Source organism: Glycine soja, chromosome 5 (assembly GCF_004193775.1).
Source record: "Glycine soja cultivar W05 chromosome 5, ASM419377v2, whole genome shotgun sequence".
Taxonomy (NCBI): Eukaryota; Viridiplantae; Streptophyta; class Magnoliopsida; order Fabales; family Fabaceae; genus Glycine; species Glycine soja.
This window is the reverse complement of record NC_041006.1, coordinates 5,734,821-5,760,732: the sequence shown is the minus strand read 5'-3', so window position 1 is coordinate 5,760,732 and position 25,912 is coordinate 5,734,821. Positions and strand designations below refer to the sequence as shown.

The 25,912-nt window shown below is 34.9% G+C and overlaps 2 protein-coding genes across 7 annotated transcripts; both read left to right on the top strand.

Moving 5' to 3' along the window:
- Nucleotides 1-1,337: 1,337 nt before the first annotated feature.
- On the top strand, nucleotides 1,338-8,051 carry LOC114412186. Of its 4 annotated transcripts, none has more exons than XM_028375995.1 (12): nucleotides 1,340-1,484; nucleotides 1,677-1,725; nucleotides 3,499-3,584; nucleotides 4,390-4,449; nucleotides 4,556-4,595; nucleotides 5,431-5,609; nucleotides 5,764-5,802; nucleotides 5,945-6,031; nucleotides 6,209-6,269; nucleotides 6,454-6,578; nucleotides 7,518-7,609; nucleotides 7,751-8,051. In XM_028375995.1, exons 3-12 carry the CDS (start codon nucleotides 3,537-3,539, stop codon nucleotides 7,863-7,865), a joined length of 846 nt encoding a protein of 281 aa, XP_028231796.1. In that variant the 5' UTR covers nucleotides 1,340-1,484; nucleotides 1,677-1,725; nucleotides 3,499-3,536; the 3' UTR covers nucleotides 7,866-8,051. The 4 variants fall into 4 exon arrangements, with proteins under 4 accessions (XP_028231794.1, XP_028231796.1, XP_028231795.1 ...); XM_028375994.1 differs by having other exon boundaries at nucleotides 3,495-3,584; XM_028375993.1 differs by lacking the exon at nucleotides 1,677-1,725 and having other exon boundaries at nucleotides 1,338-1,484; nucleotides 3,495-3,584.
- Nucleotides 8,052-12,890: 4,839 nt separating this feature from the next.
- LOC114412185 (E3 ubiquitin ligase PQT3-like) lies at nucleotides 12,891-21,025 on the top strand. Of its 3 annotated transcripts, none has more exons than XM_028375989.1 (16): nucleotides 12,891-13,663; nucleotides 13,801-13,985; nucleotides 14,426-14,522; nucleotides 14,717-14,798; nucleotides 14,882-15,048; nucleotides 15,721-15,797; nucleotides 15,894-15,950; nucleotides 16,051-16,207; nucleotides 16,287-16,435; nucleotides 16,646-16,810; nucleotides 16,905-17,204; nucleotides 17,354-17,395; nucleotides 17,557-17,800; nucleotides 18,063-18,182; nucleotides 18,661-18,736; nucleotides 20,105-21,025. In XM_028375989.1, the coding sequence occupies exons 2-16, from the start codon at nucleotides 13,820-13,822 to the stop codon at nucleotides 20,741-20,743; spliced, it is 2,538 nt and encodes an 845-aa protein (XP_028231790.1). In that variant the 5' UTR covers nucleotides 12,891-13,663; nucleotides 13,801-13,819; the 3' UTR covers nucleotides 20,744-21,025. The 3 variants fall into 3 exon arrangements, with proteins under 3 accessions (XP_028231790.1, XP_028231792.1, XP_028231793.1); XM_028375991.1 differs by having other exon boundaries at nucleotides 12,891-13,626; nucleotides 20,105-20,743; XM_028375992.1 differs by lacking the exon at nucleotides 13,801-13,985 and having other exon boundaries at nucleotides 12,892-13,626; nucleotides 20,105-20,743.
- Nucleotides 21,026-25,912: the final 4,887 nt, after the last annotated feature.

The following is a 25,912-nucleotide window of genomic DNA, read 5'->3' as shown; positions in this document are numbered from 1 at the left end:
ATTAAGTTTATTTATATAAAATTATTTTAATGATAGTAAATATATTAAAATAGATAGTTAAAACTTTTAATTTTTAAAATGTAAAAATACTCTAATTAATAAAAAAAATATTGTAACGACGACTTGAAAATAGTTTATCATAATAATATTAATTGAAGAAATTTAAATATTAAGTACAACATATAAAATGTTTAAAATCTTTTATTTTGTCATTAACTTAATTTTTTTAAAGTTAGAATTTGTTTAGTAAAAGTTTTAAATTTATTTAAAAATTGTCATCTCATATAATAGAAGAGTATATTTAGTAGAATAAAAAAATATAAAATAAGTTAAAAATGGTTTTAAAAAAAATAAAACAAGTTAAAAATAAAGGTCATTATATTAGGAACCCACATCCTCTTGGAACATGAGTTTGTTTTTTACTAATTGGATTAATTTTTGTTTACAATCTAAAGAGGGTTTGACATCTAGATAAGATGAAAACGAAAATATCAAAAGAACAATGGATGAAAAGATAAACTAAAAACATAAAAATGCTGAAAGATAATAAATCTGTTTGATTGATCGATCGAATGGAGTTCCTTTACAATATCCAATCCAAGGCTATTTATACTAATCTAACACGATACATACTAAAATAGTCGTCCCCATTGCTTCTAGCTGATCTTGTAGGAGTTTCTACTCTTACGATAGTTTGTAGTCATTTTATTTTATTTTTATTTTTTATTTTCAGGCCTTTGGACCTCGTTCAAAATAAGAAAAAAAAAACCAAAATCATCTTCTTATCTCCTTAAGATTAGGGGTGCTAAAAAATTAGTTTAGTAAAAAAAAAATCAAACCAAATTGATTATGAATTATTTTAATCGGTTTGATTTTATATCTAAATATTTAAACTGATTTAGAAACTAATTTAAAATTAACTGATTTTAAAAATCAAATCAATTTTAAATTATTTTTTTTCAAATAATCGATTTTATAAAACAATTGGATTAACCGACTTGATTTTATAAGATAGTATACTATTTTTTCTCAAATCAATTCGAGAAAAAAACCAATTTAAATTAAATTCTATTACAATGCAATTCAATCAAAATCAATTTTTTTAACATCCCTACTTATAATTATCCGTAATCATAATTACCCCATAAAAAGTAAAAACATGCGATGCACCGTGTGAGATGTTGATCACGCTAGCCAATAGGAATTGACCATACATCAAGATTGACCACTTTAGCCAATAGAAACAAGCCATATCAGAATGGAAGACACGTGTACCCCACATATTGCAACAACAGTCACAAGCATGGGTTTGAAAAGTTTTTTTTAGTTAAAAAAAATACAGAAAATAAAATCATAACGAAAACGAAACCGAATAACCCAATGTATCATCATCCTCTGAATTCAACTCGCTCGCACATGGGAATTTATTGACCAGCATCAACCAGATCTGTGACTGTGTTCGATTGGGTACCAACTATTATTCAGTAAGTCCCCTCGCAATCGAATTTGCAATTTGAGATTTATCTCTGCAATATTCAATTGCATATATTAATTTCTTCAATTTTTTAGTTGCCCGTGACCCTCCATTAACAACAAATTTCAATGGGCGTTTTGTTTTATACTTTTACGATTTTTTTCTCAAGGATTTAATTTAGAGTGGGTTTTTTCATTTGAAGGTGCTGCAGCTACTACTGTGGCACAACATTAAGCTTTTAGTTGAATCAGGTTTGTTTTCAGCATATTATTTTTGTTGTGTATCAGGGTTTAATTTTTTTTTCCACCACAAAGGATAAGTGTGGGTTCGTGTGCTGTATGTTAATGGGTACTTCTTAATTCTTATGGGTTTGTTTGTTGGTTCTGAACATGAATTAACAGAAAGGAGAGTGAGATGAAAATGCTCAAGTGGGTGGATCAGTGGACTAGATCATCATATATTAAAAATACGAATGCAGGGAAGTATTTTTGGGGATCTAGGGTTTTCACTCGAATACGGAACTGTTTGTGTTAGTTCACAACCTAGCAGGCTGGGCTTGTATATGTTATCACGTGATGCAATAATAGCTTGATGTGGTTGCAGTGGCCACCATTATGGTGGCCACATCACGTGATGTCGTCTGCAAAAATCTTGCATGGGATTTTGAATTTGAATGAATCTTGGTTATGTTTCCTTTTGTGCTTCTTATCTTCCGAGGTCATCAGCACGATGCTTTGCTATTGAAGCTATAATTTACTTCATATTTCTGATTCCATTGGGTAGCTTAATCTTTCAAGATATCAATAGCTCAAAATTAATTTGTGAAGATTTCACCTTTGGAGTTGTTCGGAGATTAAAAAAAACGAGAGCCTTTTTTGCTTTGTTTAGTGTTCAAAAATAAGAAACTGTAAGATGTTTGTTTGTGTGCAAAAGCTCCTGATGCACAGGGAATGATAATGAGGAGGATAAGTTTTACCTCTTTATTGCTCTAAATATTGTTAATAGAAAGATGATGACTGTCATTATCAAGGTTATCAAAATTGAGTGTTAACTCCAGAACTGTACGAGTTTATGATCCAAGCAGCCTCCATTTAGCCAACATGCTTCCAGAATTCTTTATGTGCAGGCTCGCTCAGACTTGCTCAAGCTCGCAGTTCAGGGGTGATTTCATGATTTCATTTGGGCACCATTTGATTTGTCCCAAACAACACTTGTTGTGGCTCTGTTTTAAGGCAACACTAAATCAGAAACTTAGGCTTGCAATTTTCTCTAGAAGTCACCCATGTCTTCAATCAAGAGCACCCATTATCAGACACGAAGTTGAAGACGACGACCCAGTCGCAAATTGAATTAGAAGGCAAGGTGCAGCACAATGGGTTGAATTTTATCTCGCATGATTTCACCCATTCTTGTAAAAAGTTCGTCAAGATCATCCATTCAGAATTTCATGCTCCTGTTCACAATTTCAAAATCGTCTCCCTTATCCCCCAGTTGACTACTTCATTTTTGAGTCCATCTTTCTCTTCCACCCATGTTGACTCGTTGACGATTGAGTGGCTTTTCTCTGTTTTGTCTGTGTTCTCTGTTATAGTATATTATGGCTTCTTTCTGTTATAATTTTATTTTGTTGGCTGTTAGAACTATATTATTTTGTTCTATTATAATATATTTTTCTAATGCTAATTGTTATTATTTTAGGAGTAATATGTTATTTATAGTTTTTTTATATTATTTTTATAATAGGTAAACTTTACTCAAGTTAAGTTTGTGAGTCAAATTTACATAAACTTGAGTTTGACAGCCTTGGTCTTTACAATTAAATCTGTCTACTCATTTATAAAATAATGGTGAGACGAATGCCCAGTTAATAATATTGAATTTTTGAGTGATGGGTTGAATCCTTGTATTAATTGTCAGTCATAAACTTGTAACATCTAGACATGAGAATTTATTACATGATAGAAATCAAATAAATTCTTCAATAATAACTCAATTAATTTCTTCATGTATATGGCTCCAGATAGGCTGTCAGTAACGTAAAAGTAATCCCTGTGCCCCAGCCATGGCTGCACCGTTTTTCTCAACGCCCTTTCAGCCTTATGTTTATCAGGTACTTGCATCAATTCTCACCCTTAACAGCAATTTCTTTTTCTTCCTTTTTTGAGCTTGTCTTGGCTCCAATCAATTGCTTTCTGTTAATCTTGATTCTAGAATATGTTAGATGCATCGATGGCTTCTCAGCTAGGATTGTAATTTGTGAAATTGAAGTACTCCAGAAGATCAATTTGTGTTTCTTTTAAATATTGCTAAGTTTTTGCAATTGAAGTTGCTGTTTTGTTGATTTCAATGATTTGACAGGATGGCTTCATTGTATGATTGACAAAATTTACTTGAGTTCAGGATCATGATAATTTGCTCCTTTGTCCCATGCCTTCATGAAACTTACATATCTCCTCTGGAATGTGCAAAGTGATATTGTGTAATAAAAAACTTTTTTTTTTTAATGTTTGGTGCAGTTTTAAGAAATGTTAAAATTGATAATTTGGTATGCTTTTATTATCATGATTCACGCATACTGTTCTCGGTAAGATAGCTGTGAATCTTGATGGGAGGGGGGGGGGGGTAACTGGATAAGAGGTAAGGAGAAGTTAACCTCACAAAAAGCCTGCATGGCAGATGCTAGAAAATGGAAAAAGCTGACTAGATATCCTAACACACAAATTTAAGAAAAAGGAAAGTTTCTCAGTGTGTTTGTTCATATCTTTGCTTGTAAGCATTATTTATCAACTATCAAGGGTGTTTCAATGCCCCTCAACTTATTATGGAGTAGTATTTCTATCATAAAAGGAAATGCCTAACATTATACCTATTATCCTTATAATCTTTCGGTGATTTTTTCATGTTATGCTGTTTAGAGTCCGCAAGATGCAATTATACCTTTTCAGATTTTAGGGGGTGAAGCTCAAGTGGTTCAGGTATGTGTGATCATCTTAAGTTTAAAATGTCAATTTTTTGTAACTTTTTCTTTTATATTGTCTCTATGACAGTAATATCATTCTTCATTTGGTTCTTGCGACACAGATAATGTTGAAGCCACAAGAAAAAATCATCGCAAAGCCTGGTAAGTTGTTGTGCACTTTTTAATTCATGGTTCTTGAATTTTTTCCTTGATGATCTTTCTTCACAAAGTTTCAAATGAAAATTTTGTGCTGTCATTTTGAATTTTAAATATCAAGTGCATGCTTGAATATGAAACTGATCCAAAAATATTTTATAGATAATAATGAACATTGCCATGGAGGGTGAGCCTTGGCGTAACAGTAAGGTTGCTGCCTTTTGACTTGGAGGTCATGGATTCAAATCCTGGAAACAACCTCTTTGATTGTGGGGATAAGGCTTCCTATATTTATCCCCACCCCAGTGGTCATTAAATAAGGCATGAAACCCAAATTTTTTGTTATTTCCAATAAATTCCAGTTGATAGAAGAGAGTATGTTGTTAGCATTTCTCTAAAATAGTTTGAGAAGTACCTGATATAAAGAGAATAAATAATGAGTAAGTGCTGAAAACTACAAAATCACGAGTGAGACCCGCACAATTTTGTAAGGTCGAAAGGTGTATAGAAAAATGGATAATGAGTCCCTAGTTCTTAAATTGATTTATGACCTGTTGGTTGCCGAAAAGCATGTTTGTGACTTTTTTATCTCTCCCTAATTCTTAAATGGGGAAGTATCATAAGGTATGAGTTACCTGGAAGTAAATTTTAGTTGGAGTGGAGCTGTGCTGATAATTTATTTTCTTTTCCTAGTAGTCCTCATTGTGATATCTTTTGATGTATATTGATACCAATAAATTCACCCACATCTGTGTCTATGCATACATAACTTGTACAAGTTGGTATTTGTTAATCACACCTATCAATATTTTAATGGAATCTCTGTGCTATTTAATTGTAGGTTCTATGTGCTTTATGTCTGGATCCGTTGAAATGGAAAATGCCTACCTTCCAGAAAATGAAGTAGGCATATGGCAGTGGTTATTTGGCAAAACTATAACTAGCATTGTACTTCGCAATTCTGGACCAAGTGATGGATTTGTTGGAATTGCTGCACCTTATTTTGCAAGAATTCTTCCGGTTTGTACTGACATGCCTCTCCAAATTAGTTAAATAATTCATTGTTACTCTTGTTTTAATTCTCAAAATTCATCATCTGAAACACATATTTGTATCCATCTGACTGAATTTCTCTTCATATTTGGTTATGTGTCTGTTACTTATTCAAATACAGATTGATTTGGCAATGTTCAATGGAGAGATTTTGTGTCAGGTATAACTAATTTGTTTGCAATTGTTGTTTGATTTGATTTTAAATATTAAAAATAGATTTCTATAGGTTTACTGTTTTCTTCAATTTTCTTTTATATCTGAAACAGAAAATACAAAATAACCTCGTTTTGAATTTTTTGTAGCCAGATGCTTTTCTTTGCTCTGTCAATGATGTGAAGGTTAGCAACATAGTTGATCAAAGGGGACGGAATGCTGTTGCTAGTGCTGAGGTGAGATAATTGGGATGTTTCCCATTATTAGTATTGTCTTTGTTACTAACTTGGGAAGTTAGGGGTTCCTTTAGCTTGAGAAAACATTTTTTGCAATGTTTTCTCAAACCAGATCCGCAGATCTCCTTGTCATGCATATCTCCATATCATTTGTCTAAGACCATGTTCTTTTTGTAGGGATTCTTGAGGCAAAAGCTATCTGGCCAAGGGCTTGCATTCATATTAGCTGGGGGATCTGGTATTCTTTTCTTCTAGATTGATACATGCTAATAAAGTTTTTTTTTTCCATTTCAACTTATACCTCCTGAATTCATTTTATGTCAACTTGATTAAGATCTTGCGAGTATTTTCTATTTTCTTTTCCACCATATTCCTTTGTTATTTCTCACTGGGGTGCTCTATTGGATTCTGTTTATTGTTAGTTGTACAGAAAAATCTTGAGATCGGTGAAGTTCTAGCTGTTGATGTTTCTTCCATTGTTGCTGTGACAAGTGCAGTCAATATCCAAATAAAATATAATGGTCCTGCAAGAAGGACAATGTTTGGGGTAAGTAGCTTCTGTGTCTCAAGCCTTTTTATTATAATTTTATGTTCCCAATCAACACTCTGTTATCTTGAAGATTTTTCTTTGGTATTTTTTTGGTTGTGATGGCTCATGAAGTATTCATGTTTGGTGTCTCCCTTCTCCCCTGATAATGGCAGGATTTGCTTCCAATTTTCAAGTCTTCTACGCTCATTGCTAAAGACTTTACCTGCTGACAACTTCAGTAGTAAACTTAGTAATAATCATTTGAGCATTTTTTTTCCCGACAAATGCTAATTGCTAGTGTTTGTTAGTGGGAGGATTCGAAACCATGACCTCTTCCTATCTCTTTCTCCCTGCAAGCCTCCTTAATCATTTGAGCATGTTAGCTGACAAAAATTGAGAGTTTACTGTTTACATTTCTAAACCAACCATGGATTCACAGCTTCTAGATTGGGGTGTAGTTACACCTGCTCACTTTAGAGAAAATCAAGGGAGTAACTTTTTCATAATCATAATTTGTTACCATATAGGAAACACAATATCCCTCCCCCATACCTTCGCATAGCGAAGAGTCTCTGGGCAATGGGGTACGAAGTTTTTTTATAGGAAACACAATGGATCCAACCCTTCCTTGGACTCCGAGCATTCTAGGAGCTTTGTAGCACTATACTACCCTTTTTTATGCCCTTCCTTGGCCACACAATGAATCCAACCCGTCTATAAAAATTCTAATCCACATGGATCAACTAGATCCTCGGTAGTTGGCAAATTATATGCTATAATAATAATGATGATACAGGCTATAGCCCCCTTTTATCATACACTGTACTAGCATTTTCCATATGGGGACCACCATGCAACCCTTGATCTTCGTGCATAGCTTTCTCCTAACATGCATCTTCCAACACCCATAATTTTCTCTAGAATGTGGTATATGTGATTACTATCTCGAAATTGCAGGGTGACAATGCTGTCACAGCCGTTCTAACAGGACCAGGCATTGTGTTCATACAAAGTTTACCTTTTCATCGATTCTCTCAACGAATTGCTAGGTAACAAAGCGAAAGTTACAATATCAGTTGAATAACTGTCATGGACTTTCTCTTCCTCCTCTTCTGCTTGCATGCTTTCATTTTTACCCCCTTTTGAATTTTCAAGCGATTTTGTAACATAGTTCATTTTCTGCTTTTCAGGGCGGTGACATCACCCAACATGAGGGAAAATCCCAAGTTTTTCATACAGATTGCAGTTTTCTTTTTTCTGGCGTATGTTGTCATTGTATCTTCGTTAATATTAACAGATGTATGAAATTCAGTTTGGTTTTTCTTTAGTAGTTTTTACTTTTCTCTTATCTTACCATATGTAGTACAGGAATGAGGGAGAGGGGGTGGGGTTCAGATTTTTTGTTGGCAGATCTTTATGCCAATTAAAAAAACATCCTAGTAATGTCATTATGTCTATCAATAAAATAGGATTTATTTGATTTTTTTAGTAGACTAGTCGATTTGAACAACTTTGTCGTTCTTATGACGTTGTGGATTATTTTCAGCTTTTTAATTTTATTATTTGGAAGAATTAAAAAACACAATCTGGTGGATGTATAAAATTGAAATATATTGCATCACACGATAACAAAACAACTACATTCTTTTAATTCCGTAAACAAAAAAACATTCTTTGAAGAGTTTAATATCAATGTATTGTCAAATTTTATACTGTTAATTAATTAAAGATCACTATAATATTTTAAGGTGGTGATCATAAAACTTTTCAAAGTTACTATAAGACAACTGTTTTTCTTAAGATTGGAAATACTGCAATTAAATTAGTTTCTAAAAATATATTATTCATATAATTCTTCCTTTATACAAAGAAAATATTTCACAGGCATTTATATTTTAGTCATGGTCATGGAGAATGGTAACAAGTGACTAAGAGATCCCAGACAAAGAATTAGAAATTTAGAATTGTTTCTTTTATGAAAAAGCATTGTTAAAGCACTGCAACCTGTAAATTTGGTTCTTTATATTTTTAAAAGAATAATTTATTTATTGGTTCAATTTGATTCTCTGTCAATTTAGAAATAATGATGCTAATAATTTTAATATAATGACACTTAATTATCACAAAATTATGGACCTAAACGTTTTCCTTATTCATGTAATGAACAAAATGAGAATTTTTAATTGTTACAATAATGTTTAAAAGTTATAAATATTAAAACTCCCTTTGCAAACAATGTTAAAATTTGTGTGCTCAATTTTCTTTCATATGGCTGCATGAATCTTAGAATTGATTACGAAGTTCTATAAAAAATTGATGAAAGACTTTTGTAGATTGATACATTCCAATTAAAAGGTCTTTAATTTTGCAACAAATAAAAAAATAAATTGAGGGGTTATGTTACACTTGGGTCATAGAAAACGGGGTTTTTTCAACTAGATCAATTTGTTCTCTTTCGCTCTTGATTAAAAAAAAAAAAAAAACTTTTAGATATGTTACTTGGATCAGAGGAGCAATCTGAATCTTTATTGGTGGCATACTTCTTCTTCCAAGTATTTACATAACTTCATATCTAAAACTTAAATCCAACACTTCTAATTAAGCTGAAACAACCTGCTTGATCCATGTGCTTGGTGGTTAAATATACATTATTTAAGCTGAAACCAGATATTTAATTTTGATTGTTTATTTATTTTTTCATATATTATGTATTCAACTATTAATCTCTTATTAAATCTTAAAATGCTTGTAATCAAGTATGAAATAAAATAAAACTATCTTCTTAACTAAATATCATACTTTTATTATACTATTGATTGGGTTAGTGATATTATTGTGTATTTTTAAATATCACTGCATGTTATTCCTTTTGTTATTTTACATAAGAAACAAATAACTATTTCATCAAAATTTATAAGAATAGGTAAGTTAATTAATTTAATTAATAATATCATAAATTTAAATCTTATTTCAAAAATACTCATAGAAAAAAGTGATAATATTTAATGATACTGTGATGTTTTTCCCACCAATTAATGTACTTATATTGGTAATAGGTCAATAAATGTATTCACTTGCATGGAAAATGAATAAACATCTTGCACAACAAATTAAGGGTATGAAAGAAATTTAGCAATTTATACATCTTATAGTGAGTTAAAGTTTCTTATAATTAGAACCAAAACAATATATTTATTTATTTTTTATAAAAAGGACTACAGGGAGTAATTTAAAAAATATATATATATTATGATAAACTAGTGCGATGACTATTTTTTTTATGAAAAATAATCATGTGAGTTAAGTCTCAAAGAGTTATTAGGATTAGGGCATGTCTTACAAGACTCAATGAACCCTTACCTATGTATTTATAAATTACTAACAAGGTTTTCTCATTAGAAGCAAAAGCAAACCCACGTTCTTATGAGAATCATGAGTTTGTTTCCAATTGGACCAATTTTTATTGGTGTGTGATGGTTGAAATGATCAGTATAACATATAAACAATATCCTAAACATAATAGTAGTTTTTTTAGGATAAATAGTCATTTTCGTCTTTAAATGTATAAAGTATTAACTAATTCTTTCCCAAAAAAAAAATTCAAATTTTAGTCTTCAAAAGTAAAAGAAAAATAGAACAAATTTATTCATCCATTAACTTTCATTTATTATCGTTAATGAAAGAGCTTACGTGATACAAAGGGACATAAATGTCACACAAATGATTGCCAACATGGTTGTTGAATAGATTTGACCAAAATGTCAATGGGTTTCCATTGGACTAATTTGTTAGACCCCAAATTTCATTTCATTTAAGGATAAAATATAATATAATTTTTTTTCTTTTTTTTTTATCGTTGCAAGCATAACATTACAATAAATAATTAAAAAAATAGAAAATCAAACATAAGTTAGAACAAACATAATAATAAATATAATATTGATTAATAAGTATAATCTATCTGTTGTTCTAAAATTTCTATTGTGACAGTATTAGGTAGTAATAAAATCAAGTTGAGTCTCATTTTTTTAAAAAATTAACTTAATGATTGTGTATTTTTGTTTAAGTCTCATATTTTGGGTAAGGTATTGTCATTTTAGAAATTTTAGAACAACAGATAGATTATGTTTATTAATTAATATTATACTTATTATTATGTTTGTTTTAACTTATTACTTGCTTTCTTATTTTTTTAATGTTTATTATAATTTTATACTTATAATGATAAAAAAAAGGAGAGTGAAGATGAATATTAAGTTATATTTTACCCTTAAATGAAATAAAATTTGGGGTTTGACATTTTGGTTTAATGAAAACTTACTGATATTTTGGTCCAATCTACTCAGCAACTATGTTGGGCAATGATTTTTGTGACATTTTCGTTTCTTTATGCCAAGTAGACTCTTTTATTAACGGTAACAGACGAAAGTTAATGGATGAATGAATTTGTCGTATTTTTTTTTTCACTTTTGGAGATTAAAATTTGAATTTTTATCTTTTGGAAACAAATTTATAAGCATTCTACACATTTAGAAATAAAAATGACTATTTATCATTTTTTTAAAAACACAAAATTAACTCATTTCATTCAAGATAACAGTTTGAATACAATAAGGAATATGATTGAGAACTTTGGAGCTAGCATTCAATCTTGTTGCCCTAGCCAAGGTGTGAGCAATATGATTTGGCTTGTCTCCCACAAAACTCACCATAGAATTAATTTGTAACTAATCTTAAAGCTTCTCTACATTTTCCTAAAATGACATGAAAATCTGATACACCATTAGAGAAGTTTAAAATGTCATCTATTACTGTCTTGCAATCCAATTCAAACGTGGCATTTTAAAGATTCATTTCTGTTGCCCAACTAATTGCTTGAAGGAGACCTCATGCCTCGACTACTATGGGTTCTAGAATGCCTGTATGTGCACTCGTTTTTACTGATATGAAACTCCCATGCTCATCTCGTAGCACCACACCCAACCCGAAGCTTTGATGATCGTTGAAAATGACGGCATCAACATTGCATTTTAACCTGACAGCTTCAGGTTTCTTCCAAGAACGAACCTGCTGAGTTGAGTGATGTTGATCATGAGGATGATTGTTGCACTAACGCACTCTATACACCATTCTGCAAAGTATTGATATGCCAAGGAAAATGCAGTTATCGGATTCACTTCCTTATCTTCCCATATCATTTCGTTCCTACATCTCCAAATGCACCATAGAGTAACTGCAAATTTTTGTTTAATGTGGTTTGGCATTGTAGTAAGCATATAAAAAATAAGCTCATTGGTTCCATCTGCATTCTGAATTTTGGGAGCTAATTAATAAGTTCCAAATTCTGCTTGCAAGGTAGACACTAATTAAACGATAATGGTGCAAACAAATTTTCAATGTTGAATGTTAGAAAACAATTGAATGACAATGAAAAAGTAATAAACTTAACTTAGTGAATAATGATAAAAGAAATTAAAAAGATGGTTTCTTAAAAAAAAATGAATTGAATAACCAAATATATCAAAGTAAAAAAAAAAAAAACCGGCTAAAAGAAAAAAAAAAACTAAGAAAAATACCAATGAAAAAGAAACTATACAATAAACCAAATATCTTAATGCGAAGGAACGCACTTTTTTACGATTTATTTTTCATATAAAGTATGGATCTTTTATATATATATTTAAATTCGAAAACCATCCAACATGTGAATAAGAATTTGACTTAAATTTATTGCTCATAATAATTTTATACGTGTTCTAGACAAAAAATACTAATATTTAAATTTGAAAATTTATTTGAAATAAGTAAGTAAGAAGATTTGATAAGGTTAATACACCCACATAAAATCCTTTCCTTAGTGAATCTGCTTTGTTGAACCAAGAAAATATCTTTTAATTAATGTCCATGATTCAGAAGATTTTGGACCAATTAAAATATCTTATTACTGATATAAGATTACGAATAATTATGAAAATCTGATATTTTTTCATCTTAAAATAAATGTTATATTTGAGAAAAAAATTATTTTAAAATAAATACAATATTTAATTTTTTAATGTAATATTAATTATTTTTATTATTATTCTTAATAAATATTATTTTAAATTTTGAATTTAATATTTTTATTATTATTTTATTTAGTTAATAAGATTAATTTTATAAAATTATTACATTCGTTTTTCTATTTAATTTTTCTTTTGTTACTTAAGATTAAACTTGTTTTGGTGGGAAGGGAATAATACACCAGAAGGAAATTATTGTAAAAAAAGGCGGTAACAGCGTGTAATTTCCAAACCCAATCGCGCAAAAAATAAAAACATGACTCGTGAAGAGCAAGCAAAGCGAGCCATTCATTCATTCAAGTTATAAAAACTAGGCATTATTTCAATCTAGGTTTGTCTGGGAGAATCCCCTAAAACATCCAATCCCAACCCATCTTTCTCTTTTTCTCACTCTCTCCCCCCCAAACCCTAGCTTTCACCATGCGGTTCCAATCGCTCTAACCCTAACTCCCTCTCTCCATCACCGATCTTCGATCCGCACCGCCGTTCCTTTGAATCGCTTCAGATTCTCCGCTGCTTCCACCAGGAGGAGGAGTTTTTCGCGATTCGCGCTCGAAGCTTCCGTTGCCGCCGATCGAAGAGATTCGCTCCGAATCCCAACGCCCTGCCGTCAAGTTTTTCGCCGAAGTAACAAATCCTGTTGTTGTTCTTCTTCGATTCGATTGGATTGCTCTGTTTTGCCCTAACTGTTGCTGTGGCTTCTTCGGATTTCTGATTTGAGAGGGCTTTGCTGCGCTTGATTCGGATTCGTCGCATTTTCATCATCGTCAATCGTCTGATAACGATCTTGTTGCTTTGATTTACAAAGTCTCTGGAAGGAATCTCTATTTTCTCTGGATTCTGACTGCGCTCAAATTTTTTGCGACGAATTGAAGAAGATTCGGCATCAGGTTGCTTGTGAAGAAGAATTCTGGAAGTGAAATCTCGTTGTCATCGCGGCGGTTCGATTTGTTCGATCTTAACCTTAGTAATCTGCAAGTTGAGGGGAAAAAACATCAGAAAAAGTAAAGAGAAGAGAAAGAAAAAGAGATTTGATATATTGTACTGTTTGATTTCTTTTTTTAGTTTTAATAACAGGGCCCTTTTTTTTTTATATTATTTCAGAGGCCCTTTGGTTATCATCATCGTCCTTTGTTATTATTGGTTCTAAGATAAAAAAAAAACCTTTTTTTTTATAGATAGAAAGAGAAATATACCATGGCGGTGTATTATAAATTTAAGAGTGCAAGAGATTATGATTCAATTCCCATGGACGGTCCTTTCATCTCTGTTGGTACATTGAAAGAAAAAATATTTGAATCCAAGCATTTAGGGAGGGGTACTGATTTCGACCTTGTGGTCACCAACGCCCAGACCAATGAAGGTTGGTTCTGATTTTTTGATTAAACTATTGTTTTTAATGACTGGGTTTTAGGCTTTTAATTCGGGGCTTAATTTTAAATTTAAACAATGAACCTTCTGCAATATTCTTCTTTAGCTTTAAGGAGGGGTTTCCTTGGATAAACTCACGGTGTTTATCCTGTACCTCTCTAAGTACAGTTTTTTTACTACTATGAGTCTATCTGTTATTATAAGTTTGAGTTGAATTTTACCTCTCACTCCCCCTACAAAAGATAATAATAAATAAAAAGAAAATGCTTAAAATTAAAAGAGCATAGACTGTTGACCTGGGTATTAAGTAAGATGAAGTTTGGCTGCAATTACAAGTGCCAACTTTGCAAAATTAGTATGGTAGTTCATATGGTAGGCTTTTGATGAATAGCATATTTACATTATTTTATAGTTGTCTGTTTGGAATTTCAGAATATCTTGATGAAGAAATGTTGATTCCTAAAAATACCTCAGTGTTAATTCGTCGGGTTCCAGGAAGGCCACGTTTACCAATTGTTACTGAAATAGAGTACTATCTCAAACCTTTAATCTCATTACTGCAGTTGAAAATTTCAGAATTAATCATGTATTGTGTTTTGGATTTTTTTTTTTTTAAAATGGGCAGTCACCAATTTGTGTATAAGGCCACAACCAGAAACTGCAATGTTTGTTTTTTAGATGAATTCTGTTCTTGAGTTGCAACTGTCTTTTGTTTTTTTGCAGACAAAAGGTGGAAAATAAGGTGGTGGAATCTGAACCTGAAAATGGAAGCCTACCAGCTGAAGATACATCTGCCATGAAATATGTGAGTCTCTTTTCTTTTTCTGTCTTTTATGAACAATTGAGATGCAAACCCTTGGAAATTGAGCTCTTCATACCACTTGACAGCCTGAAGATTCAGATTGGGATGAATTTGGCAATGATTTGTATTCAATTCCTGATCAAGTGCCTGTTCAATCAAGCAACTTAATTCCAGAGGCTCCTCCTCCTAGCAAAGCTGATGAAGACAGTAAGATTAAAGCCTTTCTTGATACTCCAGCCTTGGATTGGCAACGGTGGGTGAAGTATCCTCCTTTCCTTAGTTGTGGTGTTTGGTGCATGGAGTCATCACAGAATGGAAATAAGTATAATGATAATAAACAATTAAACAGAAATTACTAATTCTTTCCCACCTGCAAGAAAGGGTGTTTCCATCTCTTCAACAGGGAATGGTGATTCCTTAACTCAGAAAAACCTGTATTGGAATAGTTATTCTAAGTTTTTTTACTACTAGACTAATACTATGTTAGGAGATCTAATGATGGGTGGAATGGGATGAGATTGGAATGGTTATAAACTTATAATGGAATAACATTACCATATCAATGTATGGATATTTTAAGATGGAATCAAGAAAGTTTTTATTTATCATTTGAGGAATCAAAAGTGAATGGAATTGTAAGAAAGATTAGGTGAGGGAAGAGAAAAATAAAGGTATCCAATGGAATGGGATGGAATAAACCCCATCAGGTTCCATTCCATTTCACCCCTTTTAAAAACAAATCAATGGCAAATAATGCCATTCCGTTTCCCACCATTCCATAAATTCCTACGTAGCCTAAGGCATCCCCATTTCTATCGAAGATTTCTTTCCACGCAGCCAGATGTGTTCTTGTTTTGGTGAAAACATTCTCATTTTGGATTCATGATATTTATGATATTATTTTATTTTCAATTTTGGCATGCAGTCAAGGTTCAGACTTTGGCACTGGTAGAGGCTTTGGAAGGGGTACAGGGGGACGGATGGGTGGTGGACGTGGTTTTGGTGATTTTCTTTGTCTATTCTATATCTATATATTTTTAGTTAATTGCTGTTTTTAATACAAATATGTTGATCACAACTGATGCTGAGGTCTGGCAGGGATGGAGCGGAAAACACCCCCACAAGGCTATGTATGTCACAGATGCAAGGTGCCTGGTATGTTGATGTTTCTGAACTTTCTAATCACCCTCTGCTTGCAAATTGCTGCATAGCAATGTGAGTTTTCTCTGCTTACATCCCCCCCACTTTTGTCTAGGACATTTTATTCAGCACTGTCCTACAAATGGTGACCCGAATTTTGACATGAGAAAAGTCAAGCAACCCACCGGTATTCCAAGATCCATGCTGATGGTAAATCCACAAGGTTCCTATGCTTTACCAAATGGTTCAGTAGCTGTCTTGAAGCCAAATGAGTGAGTTCACCTTGCTTATGCTTGTCCATTTGGTCATATGTAGGCATGAAGTTGAATTTAATCTTTTCCTTGCAAACAGGGCCGCTTTTGAGAAAGAAATAGAAGGGATGCCATCAACACGTTCCGTTGGGGACCTACCACCTGAGCTCCGCTGTCCCTTGTGTAATGATGTTATGAAAGATGCTGTACTGACAAGCAAGTGTTGCTTTAAAAGCTTTTGTGACAGATGTATGTTTTTCATTCATATGTTGTATTTAGGGTTTTCAGAATTTGAATATTATGCATTTATGCTAATGTCGATCTGGTTTGTAGTTCTTCCTCATTATGCAAGCAAAGAACAGTTTAGATGTTTTATACTTCTCTGCTTGTTCTTGCTCTGATCTATTGTGTAAAAATCCTTTCTTGAAGCCATGTATTGTTATTTAAAAAATTCTTCAGGTATTAGGGACTATATTATCTCCAAGTCTATCTGTGTATGTGGTGCAACAAATATTCTTGCAGATGATCTCTTACCGAATAAGACATTACGAGATACCATTAATCGTATATTGGAGTCGGGCAATAGCAGTGCTGAAAATGCTGGGAGCACTTTCCAAGCTCAAGGTTATTGAAACTATTGATGTCTCTTACTTGGCTATTATTGATTATCATTTTTGTCAATGTTTACATTTTTTTACTTCTGATTTTGAGTTTTCAGATATGGAGTCTGCTCGCTGTCCGCAGCCTAAGATTCCATCCCCAACCTCATCTGCTGCATCCAAGGGAGAACTAAAGGTTTCACCTGTTAATGAAAAAACAACAAATATACAGGAAACAACTGATGATAGAAAGGCTGTTTCTGCTCCACAGCAGACATCCGAGCAAGTAAGGAACCCCAGAGCTGCTGATATATCTGAAGCTACTCACGAGTCTATGAGTGTGAAGGAGCCAGCCTCACAATGGAGTGCTCAGCAGGTTGAGGAAGAAGTGCAGCAAAAGTTGGTTCCTACTGAGGCTGGTAATATGGATTCATACACACTATTTTTCTTGAATATGATTTGTCATAAAATTGGGAGATAATGGCGCAACATTGCTCGGACCTGCAAAAATCTCTCTTTTTTGTTGATTCTGTTGAGGGTGATCTCATTTGTTTTTTAAACTTTGTAGGAAAGAAAAAGAAAAAGAAGAAAGTCCGTTTGCTGCCAAATGGTAAATCTGCAGTTCTATGACATGAATATTAGTATTTGTAAATTTTTCTTTTAGATTCAGTATCATGATAACATTTAGTGGTCGAGCTTGAGGGGGCATACTGAGGCTTTTGCCTGTTTTTAATAATTTGAAATATATATATTTTTTAATTTATGTTGCAGATTTGCAGTGGAAAACCCCACATGACTTCGGGGCAGAGAACTATATGATGCCAATGGTTCCACCTGCTGGCTATAATTCGTACTGGAATGGCATGCAACCCATGGATGGATTTATGGCACCGTATGGTAATCCAATGCAAATGATGGGTTACGGCCTGGGCCCCTTGGACATGCCATTTGGTGGTATGCCACAAGACCCATTTGGCATGCAAGGTTACATGATGCCTGGTTTCCCACCTCATAGGTACATTTTTTTTTTTTTTTTTTGGAAATTAGTATGTTCTTTTAAGATTGAAATTCAGTGCTTTCCTGCTGCCCCCTCTTACACACACAACACATATGATGGACACTTTGTCTTGTTGATGCTGAAGGAGGAGGGATTTGAGAGTTGCAGATTGAACTCTTCTGGTGAATTTGGTTGCATGTTTGTCTGACCCTATGTCGATACATTGTTTTTTAGAATGTCTAATTGTAAGATAAATAGATAGTGTTACGACCATGTTCAGGGATCTTGCTGACTTCAGTATGGGAATGAATGCTCCAGCCCCAGTAATGAGTAGAGAGGAGTTTGAAGCCCGTAAAGCTGATATGAGGAGGAAGCGTGAAAATGATAGACGTCCTGAAAGGTACACAGAATCTCTCTTTGATGGCTGGCTGTCATGTTCTGATATATGTGGTTGAGAAGTTTGATATTCACATTTAACTTATAAGTCAACCACTTGACATAGCAAGTTTAAGACATTATCATCAAATCCTGGTTATTTTTTCATAAGAAAATTCAACCTCCTGCATATATTTAATATTTCATCAGTGTTTCACATTAACATTTTTCATATTGATTCTTGACCAAAGAAACAAAGATTTTTTTAGACATTTTTTTTATTCCGGAGTGAATTTATTATTACTGTCTGGCCTCCAAAATAAAGAACAGGGGTCGCTATGCTTTGCTAAAATAATTGGCAAAAACCTTGCATGGGATATATACTGGTCATTGTTTCATGAATTTAGTTGCCAAATTTTTTAATGTAGTTTTCTGGAGTCTGGACTTATCCCCTAATTTTGTTTCTCATTGTTTTTAATGAGTTTATTTTCTTCTCTGAACAGGGACTTCTCTAAAGATCGAGACTTTGGTAGGGAAGTGAGCAGTGTTGGGGATGTTTCTTCAATGAAATCAAAAACTGTATGTGCTTTTTTATTTTGCTCTCTTTTTCCTTGGAGTTTTATGTGCCATTCAATTTTTTGGGTTTTTCTACCGGAACTTTGGCCAGAAACCTCAAGCCTGCAAAAGAGCACTGATTGCACAAGATAATCCCACTTGTTATTTATGTTCCATAAATCATAGTAATCTTTTGCACTACATGATAATGGTGCATTGGTGTTATTAAATTTTCATGATCACAGTGTCAGAGCATCTCTCGCGGTCATTTTATCCAGACTTATGGACATAATTTAAAACCTTAATTTTTAATTTTATTTTTGCAATGTGAAGCTTTTCTTTAGGCTGTGATTGGGTGGGCTGTCAAGTTTTTCTTGATTCATGCAAAGTAATGGCTGATTTTTCTGCATCTGGCTTTCCTGTTGGTAATCAGTGTTTACTGATGAGGATGGAATAAATTGGTTCATATATCAAGTTGAGATTCCTATATTTTGGATGTATTATTCATTTATTTTGAACGTAAAAGTTGTGTAGCATGTGTCTATTAATGTATGGAGTGTCAACTATTATGTCTTGTCATTAATATTTAATGGGCTTACCGTGGGTGAATAATTCAAGTGGGGTTCCTTTATTCCCTTGGCATGGATTCAGGTTGCCCTGCGAATTTTTAGATGTGCATAATTCATAACACATCATAAATCCTCCTTTTTTGGGCAAAGAATGGTCGTAATATTTGGTAGAAGAACCTTTTTTATTTTCCTTTTTTAAAACAAACTTTTTTTGGTTCGGTTTTTTTAAAGAAAAAAACTGAAGTTAATTATAATTTTTGAAAGAGAAAAACCGAAGTTATTTTTGGTTCGGTCTGGAAACTGGACAAGTGTTATGCTGATGATTCTTTAGCCCGATTGGTATAATTGGCTATGGTGAAAGAGTGGGCTTCGGTTGGGCCATTTACCATCATGCTCAAAAATAAAATGAACCCTAAATAATTACGGTTGTAATGTTTATTTTTTATCTATGTAACTGATAAAACGAACGAATCGTAGGGGTTGTACTTGGCGTTGTCTTGGTTATCTATTATGGTTACACCTTGATTATTTTGTTTGGTTGCTCATATGATTTTCCCAAATGAATTGAAGTTCCAAAAAAGGGTAATCTTGAAAAAATTGTCGTCATAGCAACAAAATCTATGAAAGGCATGCATTAGCTCTTGAAAATAAAAGGTCTACTTAGTAATTTCAAAGTTGTCCCTTCCAAAGAAATGCATTTTATTTGGGTCCAATTGCTGCTCGCTATGATAGTATTTTTATTTATTTTAATGAGTCAAATATATTTAACAGTAGTTTTCTTTTGTTTTAAAAAAAAATGGTCCTAACATTGATTTTGGTGCAGAGGTCAATTCCACCGTCCTCGGGTAGCGATTACCATCACCCCCGTTTCCGTTCGGAGCGGCACTCGCCTGATAGATCTCCGCGCGAGGTGGAGCCTCCACCTCCACGCCCTACCAAGAGAAAGTCCGACCACAACTCCGATCGCGAACGCGAAGACAGAGATCGCGACTACGAGCACGAGCGTCACCACCACAACCGCCATCAACGATCAGAATCCTCATCCAGAAGGTCATCGGAACCGGTCGCCAAAGCTTCATCCACCGCATCAGCCGCTGCCGCAGCCGCCGCCGCGGATCGCAAGCAGAAGGCCAGCGTGTTCTCCCGCATAAGCTTCCCCGCTGAAGAGGAACTTCCTAAGAAGAGAAAAGTCACCGCTTCTTCCACAACAGAACCTGCCGCTGCCGCTGCCGCTGCCGCCGCCGCTCCCACTGCCTCTTCGGCACACCTGAAGACAATGTCGAACGGGTACTACGAAGGGAGGAAGAGCAGCAGCGCCGTCGCGGACTACGAATCTAGCGACGACGAGCGGCACTTCAAACGGAGGCCGTCGAGGTACGAGCCGTCGCCCCCGCCGCAGCCGGCGGAGTGGGAGGAGGAAGGGAGGCATTCGAGAGGAACGAGGGAGCGGAAGCATAGGTGACTTGCAATTTTGATAGAGTTGTGCCGGCAGCCATTTTGCCAACGACGAAGGGAACGGACACTGTAACTGCTAAGCGGTGCTGCTGTGCTTACTTTGCTCAGAGAGACGATGCTATGATGGTCTTTATTACATTGCTCTCTCTTCCCAACCGACCTTCTTGGAATGTAACTTTGCTGCTGTCACTCAATCCCCTCAATTTTCAATAATTTCGCCATGTAAAATTATAACTTTTATTCAAATCTAATGAATTCCTTTTTGTTTCTATGATTTTTGGTTGGTTAATTACTTTGGGAATGCATATGCATGTTTTATGTTTCTTTTTTCTCCTTGTCTAGTGATTAAGACGGATAAGAATTTCAAAATTTGGCTGCACTATTAATTCTACATTATCAACAAAATATGACATGTTGGTCCTGTCTATAGTATAGAAGACTTTCTCCAACCACATAATGTCATTTAATATATCTAAATCACGTTTTTAACAACATATTGAAGCAATTAACACTGGATACATTTTTTAAATCACTTAATGTCACTTTTAATTTATTAATTTTTTCTTTAACTTTAGTTTTATTTTAATTTTTTATGTTTTCAAAATGTATTATTTTAATATTTTTTCATTTAAGATATTTAACTCTGTTAGTTTTTTAAATTTTAAAATAATTAATTTAATATAATGACATACTAAAAATAAAAATTATCATTATCTTTATTTTATTTAAAAATCATGATCCCTAATCTTTCTCCTTCCTTGAACACCAACAGCCACACCCTAATCATGATCCCCACCACAGTTCACAGCTACCTAACCCCCTATACTCACCAACAGCTATGAACACAAGAACTGTTGAGATTAATCCATAATTACTCATGTGTTAGTCTTAATCGTATAGTTAGGACAAGTTTGTTAGAGTAACTAGTTTGTTAGTTACTTGGCCTAGAAGTTAGGAAAGTTAGTTACTTAACTTTAGGCTATAAATACTTGTTGTAATCATTGTTTTCAATAATCTCAATGAAATAGACTAACTTTTGAACTAACTCCTGAAACTCTGTTTTTCGTTTTCGCTGCAATTTTCGCCAACAATTGGTATCCAGAGCGTTGGGTTGAAATCTAGGGAAACACGAGTGAATTTGTGAAGGGAAAACACATTGGGAAACACTGAGTGAGGTGTGATTTGACCTTTGGCGAGTAAAATGAACAACAACGGTGGTTTTTCATCCAATATCTTGGTTCTTGATGGAAAGAACTGGGATAGGTGGAGTGCTTTGATGAAGTCTCTCTTTGGTGCGCAAGAAGTGAGTGATCTTGTGCAGAATAGCTATGAGGATTTGGGTGCGAATCCTACTGAAGCACAAAGACTGGTGTTCAAAGAAGCAAAGAAGAAAGATTGTAAGGCTCTGTTTTACATTCAGCAGAATGTAGATTCTTATCATTTTGAGAAGATTGCAAAGGCCACAAGATCCAAAGAAGCGTGGGATATTCTTGAAAAATATCATGATGGTGGTGAAAAGGTGAAGCAAGTGAAGCTTCAGTCATTCAGAAGGAAGTATGAGATGATGCAGATGGAGGAAGGTCAGAAAATTGGGGATTATTTCTCAAAACTGACATCTTTAGTGAACCAGATGCAGACTTGTGGTGAAGTCATTACTGATCAAATGGTGGTGGAAAAGGTATTAAGATCCTTGACCTCTAAATTTGATTTCATAGTTGTAGCTATTCAAGAAGCAAAAGATGTGAAAGCCATGAAGATTGAGGAGCTGCAGAGTTCATTAGAAGCACATGAGCTCATGGTAATTGATAGAGGTACTGAGAGATCAGTACAACAAGCACTGCAAGCACAAATTTCAAAGAAGGAAGGAAATTCAAAGAACTCCAAGAAGAAGGGAAAAGGCAAAGGAAATTGGTCTAATAATGGGAAGGCCAAGACTGATGACAAAGCTGAATCTTCTAAAAGAGGAGGCTCTGACAGAGGTCATAACAAGAAGAAGGAGTTTGATAAGAGTAAAGTGCAGTGCTACAACTGTGAGAAGTCTGGACATTTTGCTGATGAGTGTTGGTTCAAGAAGGATCAACAGAATAATGAAGAAGCTAATGTGGCTCAGGGCAAAGATCCTCATACTGTGTTGATGATGGCTACAACTTGTGAAGATAAGGTGCAGAATGAAGAATGGTATCTTGATTCTGGATGTTCCAATCATATGACTGCACATAGAGAATGGTTAACAAGCTTTGATAATAGCAAGAAAACCAGTATCAAGCTTGCTGACAATAGAAAGCTTGCAGCTGAAGGAATTGGAAATATTGTCATCAGAGGGAATGATGGGAAGAGGGTGATAATTGAAAAAGTCTTGTATGTTCCAGAAATGAATTGCAACTTGATGAGCATAGGTCAGCTGGTGGAGAAGGGTTTTTCAGTAACCATGGATGGTGATTCACTGAAACTGTTTGATGCAGAGAAGAATCTGGTGCTGAAGTCTAATCTGTCAAATAACAGGACCTACAAGTGCAGCATCTCCAGTGATAAGATGATGTGCATGTCTGGAGTTACAAGCGAAGAAACTGAGGCTTTGTGGCATATGAGGTATGGTCATCTAAACTTTAGAAGTCTGAGTGAATTGAATTCTAAAGATTTAGTTTATGGCCTGCCTAAGTTGAACGCTAGAAGGGAAATTTGTGAAATTTGTGTGAAGAGCAAGCAGAGTAGGCTACCATTTGTGACTGAAGCACCTAAGAGAGCCAGTGTTGCATTACAAGTGGTACACTCTGACATCTGTGGTCCATTTGAAGTGCCCTCCTTAGGTGGCAGCAAGTACTTTATCACTTTTGTAGATGAGTTTACTCGGATGTTGTGGTTGTATACTCTAAAGCTGAAGAGTGAAGCTTTGGATGTGTTCAAGAGGTTTAAGGTTTTAATTGAGAAGGAGAGTGATAAGTCAATTAAAATCTTAAGAACAGATGGTGGAGGTGAATATACCTCAAAAGATTTTGAAGCATTCTGCACAAGTCAGGGTATTGTGCATGAGGTGACAGCTCCATATACACCACAACATAATGGGCTTGCTGAGAGAAGAAACAGAACTTCTTCTGACATCTGGCACATGCTTGTAACACAATGAGCCAAAAACTCTCAGATGCTGTACACTAGGCTTCCTTCCACACCAAGCTTCCTCTAGAACCTTCTCCAGCTTCTTTGTGGGACACTTATTGAGGATGTATGCAGCTGTGGTAACTGCTTCACCCCAAAACTGATGTGGCAATTTCTTCTGCAGAGCCAATGGTTCAAGTTGATGACCGGCTCAGACGAGTATGCAAGTACCGCAGGTGGCCAGAATGGCTAGCGGTACAGCGTGCCCCGCAGGTGAAGCGGGGTGGCCAGAATGGCTAGTGGGCAGGGCAACTACCGCAGGTGGCCATGGCTATACTCGTGGATGATAAAGACTTCCTCTCGAGGGGGAGACTACCATGTGGAAGAGACTCACACTTGAGGGGGAGATGTGTTGGGTTACAAGTGTGAGGTGAAGTCCCACATCGGGTAGAAGTGAAAAGGTTGAGCACCATATAAGAGAGGAGAAGACCCATAAACCTGAGCCTTAAGGTTTTGGGTTAGAGTGTGGTGTCAAGCTTCCTTATGTGGTGGCTCGTGGTCCACAAGTGTACCCCTCGAATCTCCCCAACAAAGGAGAGTGATAAGTCAATTAAAATCTTAAGAACAGATGGTGGAGGTGAATATACCTCAAAAGATTTTGAAGCATTCTGCACAAGTCAGGGTATTGTGCATGAGGTGACAGCTCCATATACAACACAGCATAATGGGCTTGCTGAGAGAAGAAACAGAACTTTACTTGACATGGCCAAAAGCATGATCAAGCAGAAGAAATTGCCACATCAGTTTTGGGGTGAAGCAGTTACCACAGCTGCATACATCCTCAATAAGTGTCCCACAAAGAAGCTGGAGAAGGTTCCAGAGGAAGCTTGGTGTGGAAGGAAGCCTAGTGTACAGCATCTGAGAGTTTTTGGCTCATTGTGTTACAAGCATGTGCCAGATGTCAGAAGAAGTAAGCTAGAGGATAAGAGTGAGATCATGATACTTATAGGTTACCACCCAACTGGTGCTTATAAGCTATATGATCCTACAACTCAGAAGGTGCATATTAGCAGAGATGTGATAGTGAATGAATCTGAAAGCTGGAAATGGCAGGTGACACCAGTGTACAGCAGTGAGATTCAACAAGGCTTCATATACCCTGATTCGAGTGATGAATCAGAAGATGAAGGTGATAATGAAGTGGATGGTAATGTACCACAGGAGAATGAAGCTTCTGTGAGGCCTCAGAGGATTAGACAAGTTCCTAGGAGGCTGGATGATTGTGAAAGAGCACTGGAAAATACAGTGAGTGATGAGGGTGATCTCATTCATTTTGCATTGTTAGCAGATGCTGAGCCTGTTGAGTACAGAGATGCTTTGAAGAACAAAGTCTGGAAGAAGGCAATGATGGAAGAACTCAGTTCAATTGAGAAGAATCAGACCTGGGAGCTAGTAAAACTACCAGAGAATAAGAAAACAATTGATCTAAAGTGGGTGTTCAAAACCAAATTGAATCCAGATGGAAGTGTGTCAAAGCACAAGGCAAGGCTGGTTGCAAGAGGGTTTCTTCAGAAGCAAGGAATTGATTATAACGAAGTATTTGCACCTGTAGCCAGACATGAGACAGTGAGGCTAGTAATGGCACTAGCAAACTTGAGGAATTGGCCTTTATACCATTTAGATGTGAAATCTGCATTCCTAAATGGTCCTTTAGAAGAAACAGTGTTTGTAACTCAACCACCAGGGTTTGAGATAGCTGGAAAGGAGGGTATGGTGTACAGGTTGCATAAGGCCTTATATGGTTTGAAGCAGGCACCCAGAGCCTGGAATAAGAGGATTGATGAATTCCTAATTCAACTGGGGTTTAAGAAGTGTACAGTTGAATATGGTGTATATGTGATGAATTCAAAGGATTCAGGAATGTTGATCATCTGTTTGTATGTAGATGATTTGCTGATAACAGGAAGTGATCCTGAAGAAATAAAGGAATTCAAGCTTACCCTAAACCAAGAATTTGAGATGACTGATCTAGGTGAATTGTCATACTTCTTGGGTCTGGAGTTTGTGAAGACAGAGAAAGGGA

Excerpts from the sequence above, each read along its gene's own strand:
- LOC114412186 (XM_028375993.1), top strand. The coding sequence starts at position 3,537 with ATGGCTGCACCGTTTTTCTCAACGCCCTTTCAGCCTTATGTTTATCAG. Across the intron at positions 4,596-5,430 it reads AAAAATCATCGCAAAGCCTG|GTTCTATGTGCTTTATGTCT; the intron begins GTAAGTTGTTGT and ends ATTTAATTGTAG. Across the intron at positions 7,610-7,750 it reads TTCTCTCAACGAATTGCTAG|GGCGGTGACATCACCCAACA; the intron begins GTAACAAAGCGA and ends TCTGCTTTTCAG.
- LOC114412185 (XM_028375989.1), top strand. The coding sequence starts at position 13,820 with ATGGCGGTGTATTATAAATTTAAGAGTGCAAGAGATTATGATTCAATT. Across the intron at positions 15,951-16,050 it reads TCACAGATGCAAGGTGCCTG|GACATTTTATTCAGCACTGT; the intron begins GTATGTTGATGT and ends ACTTTTGTCTAG. Across the intron at positions 16,811-16,904 it reads GAGCACTTTCCAAGCTCAAG|ATATGGAGTCTGCTCGCTGT; the intron begins GTTATTGAAACT and ends TTGAGTTTTCAG.